Source organism: Halichoerus grypus, chromosome 2 (assembly GCF_964656455.1).
Source record: "Halichoerus grypus chromosome 2, mHalGry1.hap1.1, whole genome shotgun sequence".
NCBI lineage: Eukaryota > Metazoa > Chordata > Mammalia > Carnivora > Phocidae > Halichoerus > Halichoerus grypus.
In genome coordinates, this window is record NC_135713.1 from 174,227,680 (window position 1) to 174,242,372 (window position 14,693).

The 14,693-nt window shown below is 48.7% G+C and overlaps 1 protein-coding gene across 1 annotated transcript; it reads left to right on the forward strand.

Annotated features, from left to right (window-relative positions):
• The first annotated feature begins 3,716 nt into the window (after window positions 1-3,716).
• Window positions 3,717-13,702, forward strand: CHCT1 (CHD1 helical C-terminal domain containing 1). Its single transcript, XM_036120983.2, has 6 exons — window positions 3,717-4,967; window positions 6,090-6,191; window positions 6,413-6,588; window positions 7,049-7,148; window positions 10,661-10,856; window positions 13,423-13,702. The coding sequence occupies exons 1-6, from the start codon at window positions 4,917-4,919 to the stop codon at window positions 13,506-13,508; spliced, it is 711 nt and encodes a 236-aa protein (XP_035976876.2). The 5' UTR covers window positions 3,717-4,916; the 3' UTR covers window positions 13,509-13,702.
• The last annotated feature ends 991 nt before the right edge of the window (window positions 13,703-14,693 follow it).

Here is a 14,693-nt window from a genome sequence, read left to right on the forward strand (position 1 = left end):
CATGCCTCCCACCCGACTTGTAGCAAACATAGGGGTGGCATTTTTCCTCTCCAAAATCCTTCCCAGCTCCAATATTCGTTGACCATACAATTTTCTCCTGCGCATCTCCCTGCCTCCCATCTTAGGAAAGAACACCTTCCAGAGAGAGGCAAGTGGAAATCATTAGGCCCAGCAATTTAACACCATCTCAGAAGCTTGCATATCATTAAATTGTTTAGAAACATGCTCTGAAGTTAAAGTTTGCCATTCTGTGGTGTTACTTTTGATATCCTGACAAGGTATTTTTAGAGCCCATAAAGCCCAAATTAAAACATTGCTATAAAAAAAAAAAAACCGAAGTGAAATTAAACCAGGGCTCCATAAATGGAAAACTACAGTAAATAGCAGATAGGAGTGAAGGAAAAAGTACCAAATATTTTTGAGAACTATTTTGAGAGGAGAGGAGATGAACAGATGCTCCTGAGCAGCATGCAGAGATGTGCCTATGTCCTGCCAGGGTGAGAGGGAAAGGTGTCACGCCGTAGACTCCGTCCTGACAGGCTCTCACCCTTGGATTAGTGCAGAGGGAGCTTCGTTCCCGCTGGTGAGGGATGGGTGCAGGCTGCTCGCAGGGGGTGAGGTATATCACCTTTACTGGACATGCTCAAGGATCTCAGTGGCCTTCTCCTTAGTCGCTGGTTTCTTGGGTCTGGTCTGGAATATGGTTAGTTAGACCAAAAACCCCCTTGCCTTCTTCCTTTATCCTGTTTCTCTCCAGATTAACTGTGTTTCTGGCATTTCTCACACGACCTCCATTTGCGGGTTTCCCTGAGCTCAGATTTAAAGACCCATCTGAAAAACCACGGCTCAGAAGAAGGTCTACACCCTTAGGTTCTTAACTTCTTTAGACTATAGACCTCTCTGACTACCTGATGAAGGCAATGAGGCCTTAACTTGCTAGTTAAGAGTTTCAATGGGTTTGTTGATTCTCTCAGGCCTATCAGTGGACCCCATGTTAAGAGACTTTGCCTTAGGCAGTGATAGAATCCCTCGTGGCCTTGGATTAGGGATGCCTTGGCCCTCAGCCAGAAACTGTCACATGTCCTCCAGACCCAGCACTCCAGCTACGGTGGGAATTTAAATGGCCCTCCTTTTTTTGGAGACTTGATACAATTCTAATTGGATAATTTAGAACAAGATCAAGGGGTTTCTTTTGGCAATGCTAAGATACCCTTGGGTTTCTTATTAAAGAAAGAGATAAAGGGGCACCTGGGTGGCTCAGTCATTAAGCATCTGCCTTCAGCTCAGATCATGATCCCAGGGTCCTGGGATCGAGCCCCGCATCGGGCTCCCTGCTCGGGGAGGAGTCTGCTCCTCCCTTTCCCTCTGCCTGTTGCTTCCCCTGCTTGTGCTCTGTCAAATAAATAAATAAAATCGTAAAAAAAAAAAAAAAAAAAAAAGAGGGACGCCTGGGTGGCTCAGTCGGTTAAGCGTCTGCCTTCAGCTCAGGTCATGATCCCGGGGTCCTGGGATCGAGCCCCACATGGGGCTCCCTGCTCAGTGGGAAGCCTGCTTCTCCCTCTCCCACTCCCCCTGCTTGTGTTCCCCCTCTCGCTGTGTCTCTCTCTGTCAAATAAATAAATAAAATCTTTAAAAAAATTTTTTTAAATAAAAAAAAAAGGGATAGAGAGAGAGTTCTTTAAGGGAATTAAAAGTCTCTGAGTCACTGTTTAACCCAGGGAGAGAGATGGAAAGATCTTCAAGTCTATGAGAGGAAGTGTAGGCAGTAGATGCCAAGAGTCATTTTCCCTGTCCCCTGAATTTAGGACATACAACAAGATTTTTGTCACTAGAGGGTAGGGGTGAGCCATAATGATTATGAAACCAGCCCATACCATTAAGGAATATGCCAACCTGCATAGAGTGGAGGGTGAACAAATTAACATCCTCACCCTCACCTTCACCCCACCTGCCTGAAGTACATGGCACAGTTTTTTTTAAATTAAATATTGGAGGAGTGACCCAGTTCAATGAGTTGACTTGCCCTATAATGTCATTTTATGCTAACCAATTGGATTTTGAAGAATGTCTCCCAAAGGCAATGGATTTTTGTTTTTATGTTGAGTGTTGAGTCATTATTCCTAGCTGCGGGTAGGCTCAATTTTCTTTTCAGGCTACTCCCTATGGCTGATAATAAAACCATTATGGGAACAGGGCAGGCATCCAGAGTCTAGGACTTGTTGGAGGCTCTGGGAGGGAAAAGGAGAAGTGGAGTGAGATGAGGGAGCAGGCAGGGACAGATAAACTTTGAGGTTCTGACTTACTTCCCCCTTTTGAATTGTAAATATTATTTGGGGCAGGGGGAGGAATAGATATACAATATCTATATCTGTGTTCAATTCCTTGTTTCTTTTTTCTATTGTTTTCTTCCAGTCTTGGTCCATATTCATGTTGGCTTCTCAGAGCTATAATGTAGTACTCTTTTGGTTTGTGTTTTTAATCTTAGCATTATATAACATTTTTAATGATGTTATTTATTCCTTATGAGTAACTTTTTAAAAGATTCAGCTCTCCCTTTTTTTCCTGACTGTAAATGTAAAGCATATTCATTAGTTTTAGAAATGCAGACAATATGCAAAAAAGGTGAAAAATCACCCTTTATATATTTTTTAAAAGATTTTATTTATTTATTTGACAGAGAGAGACACAGCGAGAGAGGAAACATAAGCAGGGGGAGCGGGAGAGGGAGAAGCAGGCTTCCCGCTGAGCAGAGAGCCCAATGTGGGGCTTGATCCCAGGACCCTGGGATCATGACCTGAGCGGAAGGCAGACACTTAACGACTGAGCCACTCAGGCGCCCCTCACCCTTTATATTTTGAAGTGTATCCTTCAAGACTTTTTTCTATGCATATATAAATCCATACTTTCAAAAATGGAATCATACCACACATGCTGCTTTAGTTCTTGTTTTCCACCTCATTAAATATAAAGTAGTAATTTTAAAAATTTTTAATTAGTATTATGTAGATATAGAGTAATATTTTAATAATAGTATTTCAGTAGTAAAATATTTTTTTAATTTTTTTTTAAGATTTTGTTTATTTATTTGACAGAGAGAGACACAGCCAGAGAGGGAACACAAGCAGGGGGAGTGGGAGAGGGAGAAGCAGGCTTCACGCTGGGCAGGGAGCCCGAGGTGGGGCTCGATCCCAGGACCCCGGGATCATGACCTGAGCCGAAGGCAGACGCTCAACCGACTGAGCCACCCAGGCGCCCCTAATTAATTTTATTTACTATTTAATAGAGTAGTATTTTTAAGTATTGGTGTTCCACAGTTTATTTACCCTTTCCTACTGATGACACTTCAATTGTTTCCAAATTGTCACCATTGTAACAGTCCTTATGCACACATCATCTTTCCTTAGGACCAACTCCTAGAAGTAGAATTTGTGGGCCAAAGGGAATGTGCATTTAACATTCTGCATTGTTCCCAGGAGAAGTGTATAAGAGAGCCCCCTTTCCCTTACTCTTGCCAATACAATTTCCTTCTTAATAGCCGCAAAGTAGTCCTGGATTAATGCTCAAACACACCAGGCTTTCCAGTTTGGAGGGGAGCCACATTCCCCTAGGCATGTCCTCAGCCACAGTGTCCCTGTCGTGTGCTGGTACCGCCGCCAGATGGCGAGAGGGAGGCCTGGCACGACTTCGCGGGGCGGGGCGGAGCGGGGCGGGGTGGGGCTCCCAGCGCGGCTGCGTTGGCCACGGTGGTCGGACCGGGTGCCGGCGAGGGCAGGGGAGGAAGTGGGAAGTATGGACTGGGGGCTGCAGCGGTGGAGCGGGGGGACCCCGGGCCCAGAGGACACGAGGGCAAGGGCCAGGACGTGGAGCTCAGCGTCCCCGGGAAGAAGATGCAGGTTGAGTAAGCGGAGGCTGCACCGGTCCCATCAGCGCCGAACCCCGCCGTGCGCCGCTGGAGGTCGGAGCGGGCGCGGGGCCGAGTCAGGGGCGAGGTCGCGGCTGGGACCCCGCACCTCCGAGCGCCTCCGGGCCGAGCCGGCCAGGCAGGCGCCGGGACTCCGGCAGCAGCAATGCCTCTCGCGGCCTCGGATCCCCGGAGGGCGGCGCGGGTGGGGAAGGCTAGAGCGGTCCGGATCCGACCGAAAGCCCCGCGCCCCACTTAGTGGCCGCGGACCTAAGGCAAGTCACCGGACCTCTCTGCGTCTCGGCTCCTCTTCTGTGAAATGGGGTCACTGCGGTACCCACCTCAGAGAAGACTGCTGCGAGGCTCAATTGAGATAATATTACATGGTAGCTTGTATTTTTTGCACCCTCCCTAAGAACGCTACCACCACTTAACCATCGCCCAACACAACTGGCTTATTGACTTTCCGGAGGCTACGGAGGAACAGAAGAGGAGATCCGTCTCAGGAGAGGCTTGCTGTATGCCATTCTCTCCGGGCACCCTCTAGACCTTTGTCCCCAAGCCAGAAAGAAACGTTATAACCCATGGCCCTCATCACGGGGAGCCCAGGGCATAACCGAGGAGTCATCAGCGATACACACGCAGGAAAGTGACTCTAAAGCTCTTACCAGGGGTCACAATCACCGGCATCTGACGGTTCTCCTGGGAAAAGGGGTTACAGCCCCACCTGGCCAGCGCTGAGCTCTGACAAAGTCCTGGGTCTACTCGGCACATCTTGCTCGCTTCCCGAGTTCTGTTCCCTGTTGAAGGAGGTGGCTGGTGGCCACCCCCAAGAACGAGGGCATGGGAGGGGGAGGGGAGCTAGGCTCTGTGTTGGCGGTTGCCATGGTTTTGCTCCGAGTTCTGGAGCCAACCTGCCCACTCCCTGAGACACTCAGGTCACAGAAGCAGTAGGTCAGAAGCCTGAGGGGACATAACGAGGGCCACTCTGGAGGCCGCCAGTGCACCTGTTGAGATGGAGGCCTCCGATGGGCAAGGGGCTGAAGGGGACAAGCCACTAAACGAGGTGAAATGGGGCTAGGGAGGCGAGGGAGGGAAGAACGGAGGGTCCTTGAAGGGCTGGTCTTGGAAAGCAGAGAACATGAGATTCAGGGAAGAAAAGAAGAAGGAAAAATGGTGATGTACATGAGCTAGCAGGAGACGGAAAGAGCAAGAGAAGGTTAATTCATTCAAAGACATACATTCCTGGCAAGATGATTGTTGGTTGTGGAGACAAGCGCTCATCTGTGTGTGTGCGTGTGTGTGCACACTTGAGTTACGGTCTGTGTGCTTGGTTGTGTGGTGGCACTGGTGTGTTTATGGGGCCGATCCGCCAGAGTCCCCTCGCTCTGGGGCCTGGACGAGCCTCGGTTCCATACCCTCTCCGTTTCCCTTCCACCCTCTCCCTGGTCTCCGCCTTCAGAGTGGTCTGGGCCTGGGTCTTCCTGAACACAGGCAGGAATTAATGCTCACTTTTCCGAGAGGCTTTTGCAAAGTCAAGTGCAAATCCTACTGTGTCAATCTAATCCTGTGCTCTGACTTCAAGTATTATTTCATAGTCACTTTGTCTTCATTAATTTTCAGTTTTGTTTTGTTTTTGTTTTTGTTTTTTGGCCCCACGTTTGCTATCAGAGAGCTTCTTCTCATTACCATCACTGTCACATGCTTTTCGGAGTGCTCATTATTGTGGCTTGATGCTGAGGGTTGGAGGTGGGCCTGGGACTTAGGCACTCAATAAATGTTTGCTGAATGAATGAGTGAATGACTCCCTGCTCATTCCCCCAAGGAGTCCCTTAAATCGCTTGGTGCCTCAAAGTGTTCTCATCTGTAATCAGGGATAATGATACATCACCTTACAGAATTTGTGGGAGAATAAAATGAGTTCATGTTTATCAAGTGCTTTGCAAAATTAGCTACAATACTGTGCTCTAAGGATTATAAAAGAAATGGGCAGGGCATTCTAGGTTTTCTAAGCAGGGATCTTCAGGGATGGGTTTCTTTGCTGAGGGCTTACTCGCCTCAGGGCTGGGCCAAGGAAGAGGTCCTAGGGAAAACGGAGAAGGGCTTTGGTTGGAGTTTGGACCACTGGTTGCCTCGAATTGCCCCTCAGGAGCTCCCCAGCTGACCGCGGCACCCTGCCTCCTCCCAGGTGACAGGTGTACCCTGCTTGGAGAAGGGTTCCGGCACCATGCCCACCAGAGACTCACTTGTACGCCATGCCAAGGGCCTGGGCCAGGACACCTTCAAAATTGTGAGTAAGGGACCCTGTCCCTCCTCCAGGCCAGGAGACCTGGGTCAGAAATTGGCAGGCCTCATTGTCCCACTTGTCATGTCAAGTAAGACCTTGACGAGAGCCTCCTTACTTAACCCACTTAACACTTCCTGGCCCATAAGGGCTGCTGGTTACTTGGGGCTACCCATCTGCCTCTTCTTTTCTCCTATGGTCGCTCACTTCACCTGTTGCCTCTTCAGTGTAAAGAATATCTAAGGCCACTGAAGAAGTTCCTGCGAAAGTTGCACCTGCCCAGGGACCTTCCCCAGAAGAAGAAGCTGAAGTACATGAAGCAGAGCCTGGTGGTCCTAGGGGACCACATCAACACCTTTCTGCAGCACTACTGCCGAACCTGGGAAATCAAGCACTGGAGGAAGTAGGGCAGCCTTCTTGCCCTTCCCACTATACCCACTCCTGGGCCCCGCCACCCCCCCATTCAAGGACACACCTCAGTCAAGATCCCTGAGTCCTTCACCTTTATGTGAAAGAGTGAGGATCCTGGAGTGAGCATGGTGAAGGAGGGCTGGAGAGAACAGGGGCCTCTAGTTATTCAGGGCAGCACTGATTCATGGCAGCTTGCACACGCAGTGGACAAAGAACTCTCCTGACCCTGTGGAGAATGACCTCTGATTAAACAACTGCTGTGTGGTGTGGGTGTCCATCACCAGGATGGGGTACTCAAGGTTTAGCAAATGTCCACCTCTCCACGTCCCTGACCAAATCCAAGGAGGCAGGATGTGGTCCATTTCTCCCTGAGTGGGTCATGGACACAAGACAGATGCTGAAGGGAGAGGGACTGTGCTCTGCCTCCCTCAGCCTTGGTTTCTCCCCTGCAGGATGCTCTGGCGATTTGTTTCTCTCTTCTCGGAATTAGAGGCGAGACAGCTTCGCAGGCTTTACAAGTACACCAAGAGCAACCAGACGGCCAAGTTCCTGGTGAGGCGCTCAGGAAAGCTCCTCCCGGGCCCAGCTGAGGGTTGGCTGGTGTGTTCTTGGATTGTGGGGGGGAGGCCTGGGGCTGAGGGGGCCCTCTGATACCGCCAGCATCCCTCGACTTGTTTCCACACTCACTGCCTCAGGGAGACCCCACTGCCCCTACCTTTACCCCCGACAGGGGGCAAAGTGGGACTGAAGAGGGCAGAAGCTCAGCTTCAAGTTCTTGGTATTTCTTCACTCTCCACACCCACACCCCGATGTATTTCTTGGTATTTCTTCACTCTCCACACCCACACCCGCACCTGGATTTCACTGGTGCAGGGACATTCCTGAGAGGCTATGAGTGGGGATGGTGGAAGCCAGGCAGAGAGGCACAGCCAGCTTGGGGAAGGAGGACTATCAGATGGAGCCTGGCCTGGCTTTGTTCAAAAACAGTGACTCTCAAACATTTTGGACTCAAGTCATGTTCACCCTCTTAAAAAGCTATTGAGAAGCCCCCAAAGCATTTGTTTATGTAGGTTATAGCTATTGATATTTGCCCTATTAGAAATTAAAACTAGAGGTGCCTGGGTGGCTCAGCCATTAAGCGTCTGCCTTTGGCTCAGGTCATGGTCCCAGGGTCCTGGGATCGAGCCCCGCATCGGGCTCCCTGCTCAGCGGGAAGCCTGCTTCTCCCTCTCCCACTCCCCCTGCTTGTGTTCCCTCTCTTGCTGTCTCTCTCTCTCTCTCTCTCAAATAAATAAATAAAATCTTTAAAATTAAAACTAAAGAAAAAATTCAAAATATGTACTCACTAATCCATTTAAAAATAAAAACAAGGAGCCCATTACATTTTAACATAAATAATTTTTACAAGGAATAGCTGTATTTTTCAAAACAAAAAAATGTAGTGAGAAGAGCAGCATTGTTTGACATTTTCGCAAATCTCTTTAGTGTCTGGCTTAATGGAAAAGAGCTGCTTCTGCAGTGTCTTATGATATGTGACTTGGTTAAAGTACGTGAAGAAAACCCGGCCCGTACAGATGTGTAGTGAGAGAAGAGGATTTTCCTAGCATTTGCAGATAGTCATGGATATTTTTCTTTGACACCACACCAAAACCCAACAAGTGGCAGCTACTTATTAGCAATGTGGAATCTGAAACCATATCAATGAATGTCTATATATATATATAGTTTTAGGTTTACAGAAACTTTGTGTGGAAAGTGCAGAGATTTCCCGTATACTAACCCCTCCTGTTTCCCTCGTTATTAGCATTTTGCATTAGAGAGGCACATTTATTACCATCACTAAGCCAGTATTGACACATTATTTATGACACATTATTAACTAAATAATGTCCATACTTTATATTAGGGCCCACTCTTTGTGTTGTACATGCTAGGTTTTTTTTTTAAGATTTTATTTATTTATTTGAGAGAGAGAGACAGAGATAGGGAGAGAGAGCACGAGTGGGGAGGAGAGGGAGAAGCCCTCTGCCAAGCAGGGAGCCCGATACGGGGCTCCATCCCAGGACCCTGGGATCATGACCTGAGCCACCCTATAGGTTTTGACAAATGCATACTGACATGTATCCACCGTTCCAGTATCGTACAGAATAGTTTCACTGCCGTAAAAACCCTGTGCTCCACATATTCATCCCTCCATCCTTTCCCTCCAAACTCCTGGCAACCACTGATCTTTTTACTGTCTCAGTATTTCCAGAATGTCATCAGTTGGAATCATACAGTATGTAGCTTTCTCAGATTTGTACCAATGACCTTTTCACACTAGGTTCATTAGAATCCATTGGTTTCTCTCTTGCACTTTGAGTAGACCTCACTTTTCAGGGGGTCAGCGGGGTCAAAATATTTCAGGGGTCCCCAGGAATTCACAGAGCACCCTTTGGGAATCACTGGTTCAAAATAAGAATCATAGGTAACAGTTTCTATGTGCCAGGCCCTTTATGTTCCCTCTTATAATCTTCAAAAGTAACCCTACATGGTAATTACAATTACTGTCCACAGTGTGTAAATGAAGATGCCAGATGCAGAGAGGTAAAGTAACATGACCCAGACCACACAGCCAGTGGGGGGAAGAGCCGGGTTCAAACGTAATCTGGCTCAGGGGAAAGCCTTGCTCTAACTACAGCACCCCACCCCACTCTAGCTACGCAGCTTTAACCCAATCCCTTCCCCCTTGGGTCTCTGTTTCTTCCTCTGAACATGAATGGGTGGATCATTTCAGGGAATCCTCCTCTGAATATGAGGTGTTGTCATTTTAGTGATTCCTGGATTTCACTGGCCAGGAAAATTTCAAAAGATATTTCTAGGCTCTCAATTTTAATTTTGCCAAGGACTTTAAAACAAATGCTACTGTTTCATTACAAACAAATGCATAAGGCACTAATAACCCTAGGCCAACAGACACATGAGAAGATGCCCAACATCACTCATCATCAGGGAAATAGGAATCAAAACTACAATGAGATGCCACCTCACACCTGTCAGAATGGCTAAAATCAACAACACAGGCAACAACAGGTGTTGGTGAGGATGCAGAGAAAAAGGAACCCTCCTAACACTTTCCGCAGCCACTGTGGAAAACAGTATGGGGGTTCCTCTAAAAGTTAAACATAGAACTACCTTATGACTCAGCAATTGCACGACTAGGTATTTACCCAAAGGATACAAAAATACTGATTTGAAGGGGCACGTGCATCCCGATGTTTATAGCAGCATTATCAACAATAGCCAAATTATGGAAAGAGCCCAAACGTCCATTGACTGATGAATGGATAAAGAAGATATGAGATATATATATATCATCCATCAAAAAGAATGAAATCTTGCCATTTGCAGTGATGTGGATGGAGTTAGAGTGTATTATGCTGAGCGAAATAAGTCAGAGAAAGACAAATACCACATGCTTTCACTCATGTGAATTTAAGAAACAAAACAGATGAACATAGGAGAAGGGGAAAAAAGAGAGAGGGAAGCAAATCATAAGAGACTCTTAACTATGGAGAACTCTTAACTATAGAGCCAGAGAGAACTATAGCAACTGAGGGTTGCTGGAGGGAGGTGAGCGGGGGGTGGGCCAGCTGGGTGATGGGGAGTAAGGAGGGCACTTGTTGTGAGGAGCACTGGGTGTTGTATGGAAGTGACGAATCACTAAATTCTACTCCGGAAACCAATATTACACTATGTTAACTAGAATTTAAATAAAAACTCGAAGCAAATTAAAAAAGACACTATATATAACTCTAAAAAGAGATGGAGGACATATATCCAAGTAAAGAAGCACCCAAGAAGAGACAGTTGGCAGCCCGGTCTCAGTGTCCCCAGGGTCCTTCCTCTCCCCCATCTGTGACTCGTGCCTCCTGCTGGCTCGGCGGGGGGGGGGGGGGGGGGGGGGGGGGGAGGGCGAGGTGCAGCCAGACCGCAGTCATTTCCTCACAGGGGCAGGGCTGGGGCTCTGGAACGTGGGGCCCTCTCTTCTCCACGCTCTCCTCAACATTATGGGCCCATTGCAGGTGGCGTTCTGCCCCTTGGACGGCCCGGAGAGCTCCGTGCTGGCCGACCGGGAAGACAGTCTGCCCAAGCTGTGCAGCGCGTGGGGGCTGCAGAACAACATCAGCTGCATGAAGGAGAGGCTGTCCAAGCTGCAGGCGCCCGGCCGAGAGGCCTGCCTGCTGGCGGAGCCACCACCCCGGGGCCCTGGCGGGAAAGGTAATGCCCTTAGGTGGGGGGCAGCGACAGCCTCCCTTCCCATCTTCCCTTTAACCCCGCACTTCTGTCTCGGTCCATGTTTCCTTCCCCTTCTGCACTTTCTTCTTTTCTCTTTTTTGTCCCCCTCCTTGCGGGGCCACTTATAGAAAGTTTGAAATGTATAGATAAGTGTAAAACAGGAGAGAGGAAAATCACCCATCGCCCAAGGCCATGACCAGTAAAGGGTTTGGTGTGTCTCCCCTGAGCGTTCTGCATGATTTCCCTCCGGAGGTCTCATGATGCACACAGTTTGGGATCTTGCGTTTTTCAATGAACAGTTTAAACGAAGCCACTTGCCCATAGGAGTAGAAGCAGAGACCGTCTCTAGCAGTCAGGAGTGGGGACTCCCAGGAGGTGTCCAAGCAGAGGCGGGAAGCCTGCTCTGCCCGCGTTGGGTGGGCTATGGACTAAGGAAGTGGTTCATTCCCACAGTGGGGGGAAAGTCGAGTCAGATGGCCTGGGATGGGCCTTCCCAGCAGCCTTGGTCTCTGCCACGACTGCACTGCTTGGCCCTCTGGACAGAGGCTATGGGGTGAGGGGACAGAGACTCTTCAGTGAGGGGTACCAGCCAAGGTTGGAAGCTATGAAGTCCCCTCCTGGGCACTGAGGTACAAAGAGATGTTGGAGCCACTTACCCCTCTCCCTTCTGGATCCGGCTTCTGGGACCACAGTTAGCTGTTCTTGCTTCGCTACTGGGGGAGCAAGTGAAGGTGAACAGAGTGGCCTAGGATCTCCAAGTGTGGTCCTAAATTGGCCCCAGGTGTTCCTCTGAGGGTCAGGCCGACTGGGACTGATGCAGGCCCGCGGCGCTCGGGGCCTCATCCACCAGTCACAGCTGCCCCGAGTGGAGAGCAGGAGGGAGAACGGGGCAGGGGCAGTGGGCGTGAGTCAGGCAATTACTGAGGCCCAGAGCCCTGTCTGGGCTCTGTGATGGCCCTTGGCCTTGGTGCCTATAGTTTAAATTGAGGAAGCAAAATATCCAATGGAATGAAGGCCAGCCCATCATGAAGATGATTTAGGCCACGCAGTTCATGAATCAGATAAGGAAAGTGAGCTCTGGGCTTTGGGGCCAGCCTCTTCCATACCAGGGGATTGGTATCTTTATTTCACCTAACCCTAACCCCTGCGGCATCCTCAGATGGGTATTATCACCCCCCTTTTACAAATGAGCCATCTGAGGCCATAGGGCAAAGGGTAGGACAGGCTGGCTGGAGGAGGTAATTCTGGGACAGGCTTTAAAGAAAGGGAAGAGGAGGAGGGGAAGTGGGGTAAGGGAGGGAAAGAGAGGAAGGAAAGGTGTGTGCAGAGGTGAGGGGCAATTAGCAGACAGTCTGGGCCTGGAGGTGAATGGAAGAGCAGGTTGGAGAAGTGCAGGACGAGGGGTAATAGGAAAAAGCCTTGGATGGTGGATTAAGAACATTGGCTTTTATGTAATTCTTAAAATAACATTTTATTCCTACAAACGTAAGTGTAGCATAGAAAATAAGGTGATACCGATAAGCAAAAATAAGAAAATATAAACATCACATTGTCCTCCCTACTGCTAGCACTTTCCAGATGTTTTTTATACATATCAATACATGTATTTTAGCCAAATGAGATCTCACGGCGTATAGGATTTTGATTGGAACTTGCTTTTTTCAGTTAATTAGATCAGCATTCCATGTCAACGTTTTCGTTTCATCTAATTGTTGGATTAAGTACTCCTTATTCAAATTTTCCCAGTAGTCCAAGACCTTTCTTGCACTGATTTCCCACTCATGCATCATTGCACCTGCTCATGTCTCTTCCATCTCTTTGAACCCAACAAAATCCCCTTTTTCACATCCTGACTTGTTGAAGAGATCAGGCCATTGTTCTGCAGAATGTCCCACTTTTGACACTTGTTGCTTCCTTTTGGCATTTTTTTTAAGCTTGTTCCTCTGTGCATAAACAGGACTTCAGATCAAAAGTCCTGATGAAGTCCTGTTAAATATTTGTTTGCCTGGGCTACAGACAAGGTTGTGTTCTTCACCTTGTGTTATATGACAAAGCACATGCTGTCTGCTGGACCCACCATGAACGGGCTCTGGTCAATCACTGAGTCCATCTGTGATATTAAAGGTAACCCACCTGGTGTTTCTTTGGCACCATGTTCATAAGTCAGTTTTTAAATAAAAAATGGCAGGGGGTTGGCAAACCATCCGGCAGCCAAGTTCTGGGAACCAGGGCCTGAAATCCGAGATGGGTGTGGGGAGGGCTCAGAGTCAAGAAATGTGGTCTAGTCCTGACTCTGCCCCTCTCTTGCCTAAGGCTTTGGGCAGGGTGGGCTCTGCGCTTGGGTGAGATCCCTCACCTGTAAATCGGGGTGATACAGTCTTCCTCCACCACAGGGTTTCTGTGAGAAAAGAGGAAGGGACAGAGGTTGCAAGTGAAGATAAGATTTTGTCGTTCTTCCTTTCTGTCCCTACTACGCCCCCTGACATGTTACAGGCTGAGATTCTCTCACTGCTCATGTTATCAGGACTGTGTCACTTTCCCTTTTCAGGTTCTCTAAGGAAACTTCCTCACAAAACAAAACTCAAGAGAAAGAGGATTAAGGAAGCCCCAGAGACTCCAGGGATCTGCCCGTAAGAAGAGGTGGGCGGGAGGGGCGGGGGCAGCTTGTCCTGGCTCCCAGAGCACTTGTCTTCAACACCTCTGCACCCTGGGGGCTGGGGGGCCAATGAAGGGAAAGAAGAAAACTGTCTTTGTCATAAGGATGCTCAGGTCTTAGTTATGTATAAATGGGGTGGGGAAATAAACATCCTTAAGACAGTTCTACCTTACTTGGCTAACAGTCATCATTCATTCATTTTGTAATTTATTAAAAAGATATTTGCCAGCTACCTTCTGAGCGGCAGTGGCCCACAAGAGCACAGACAAATAAGATGCGGTCACTTGCGTCCATGGCCGTCCATCGCCATCTAGAGCAGGAGACACACGTGGAGAGACGTTACAACGGGTTGAATAGAGGTGCGCGGGAGGCCTTGGCCGGTAACAAAGGAGTGATGTATGCCCAGGGAGAGCGCGGTGCGGGGGAGGGGAGCGGGCCTGGAGTCAGAGAGGGAGAAGTCCGGCAGCCTGCCTCAGTTGTCTGCACTCGGTCTCCTGGGTAACCTGGGGGGACCACGGCAAGGGAGCCGTCAAGCAGTGGGAATGAACTGGTGTGACCTGGCGCCTGGGGAGATGCTCTGCAGGCCGCAAGCAAGGTGCATGGAAGTGAGAGACGGGAGAGGCCTGAGACGGTAGAAGAAGCCGCATCAGTAGTCGTAGCTAGGATGATGGTTCAAACCGGTGGTCAAAAATCGGCCGCTGCCTGCGAAACTCGGACCACTGGTGTGTTGTTTGCCCCTTGTGGTGTTCTACTTATTGTTTAAAACATTAAAAAAAAAAAAAAATCAGTTGCCAGTATTAACTTGGTACATTTCACATTAAAAACAACAAACAGCAACAGATTTCTGGCTTTTAACAACTTGCCACACGTGGGTGCGCCTCCCCACAGAAGGGCACGTGGCTCAGGTTTCACGGATACTCTTTCCGGTTCCCCACAGTCCCCACCCTTCCCTCTTGCCTCACACACTGGCCTTCTTCCCTTTGACTCGTTTCGCTTTTCATATTTGCTACCCTGGGGATATACAAAGGCAGTGAAGATGTGCATAAAGGGGGGTGGGGTGAATTTGTCACATTCCGTAGGATAAAACGGACGGTTTTGGTGACAGATGTGAGAGATAAAAGAGGGAGGAGAAGGTAGTGAAGATGGTACTTTGTTTCTAGCTA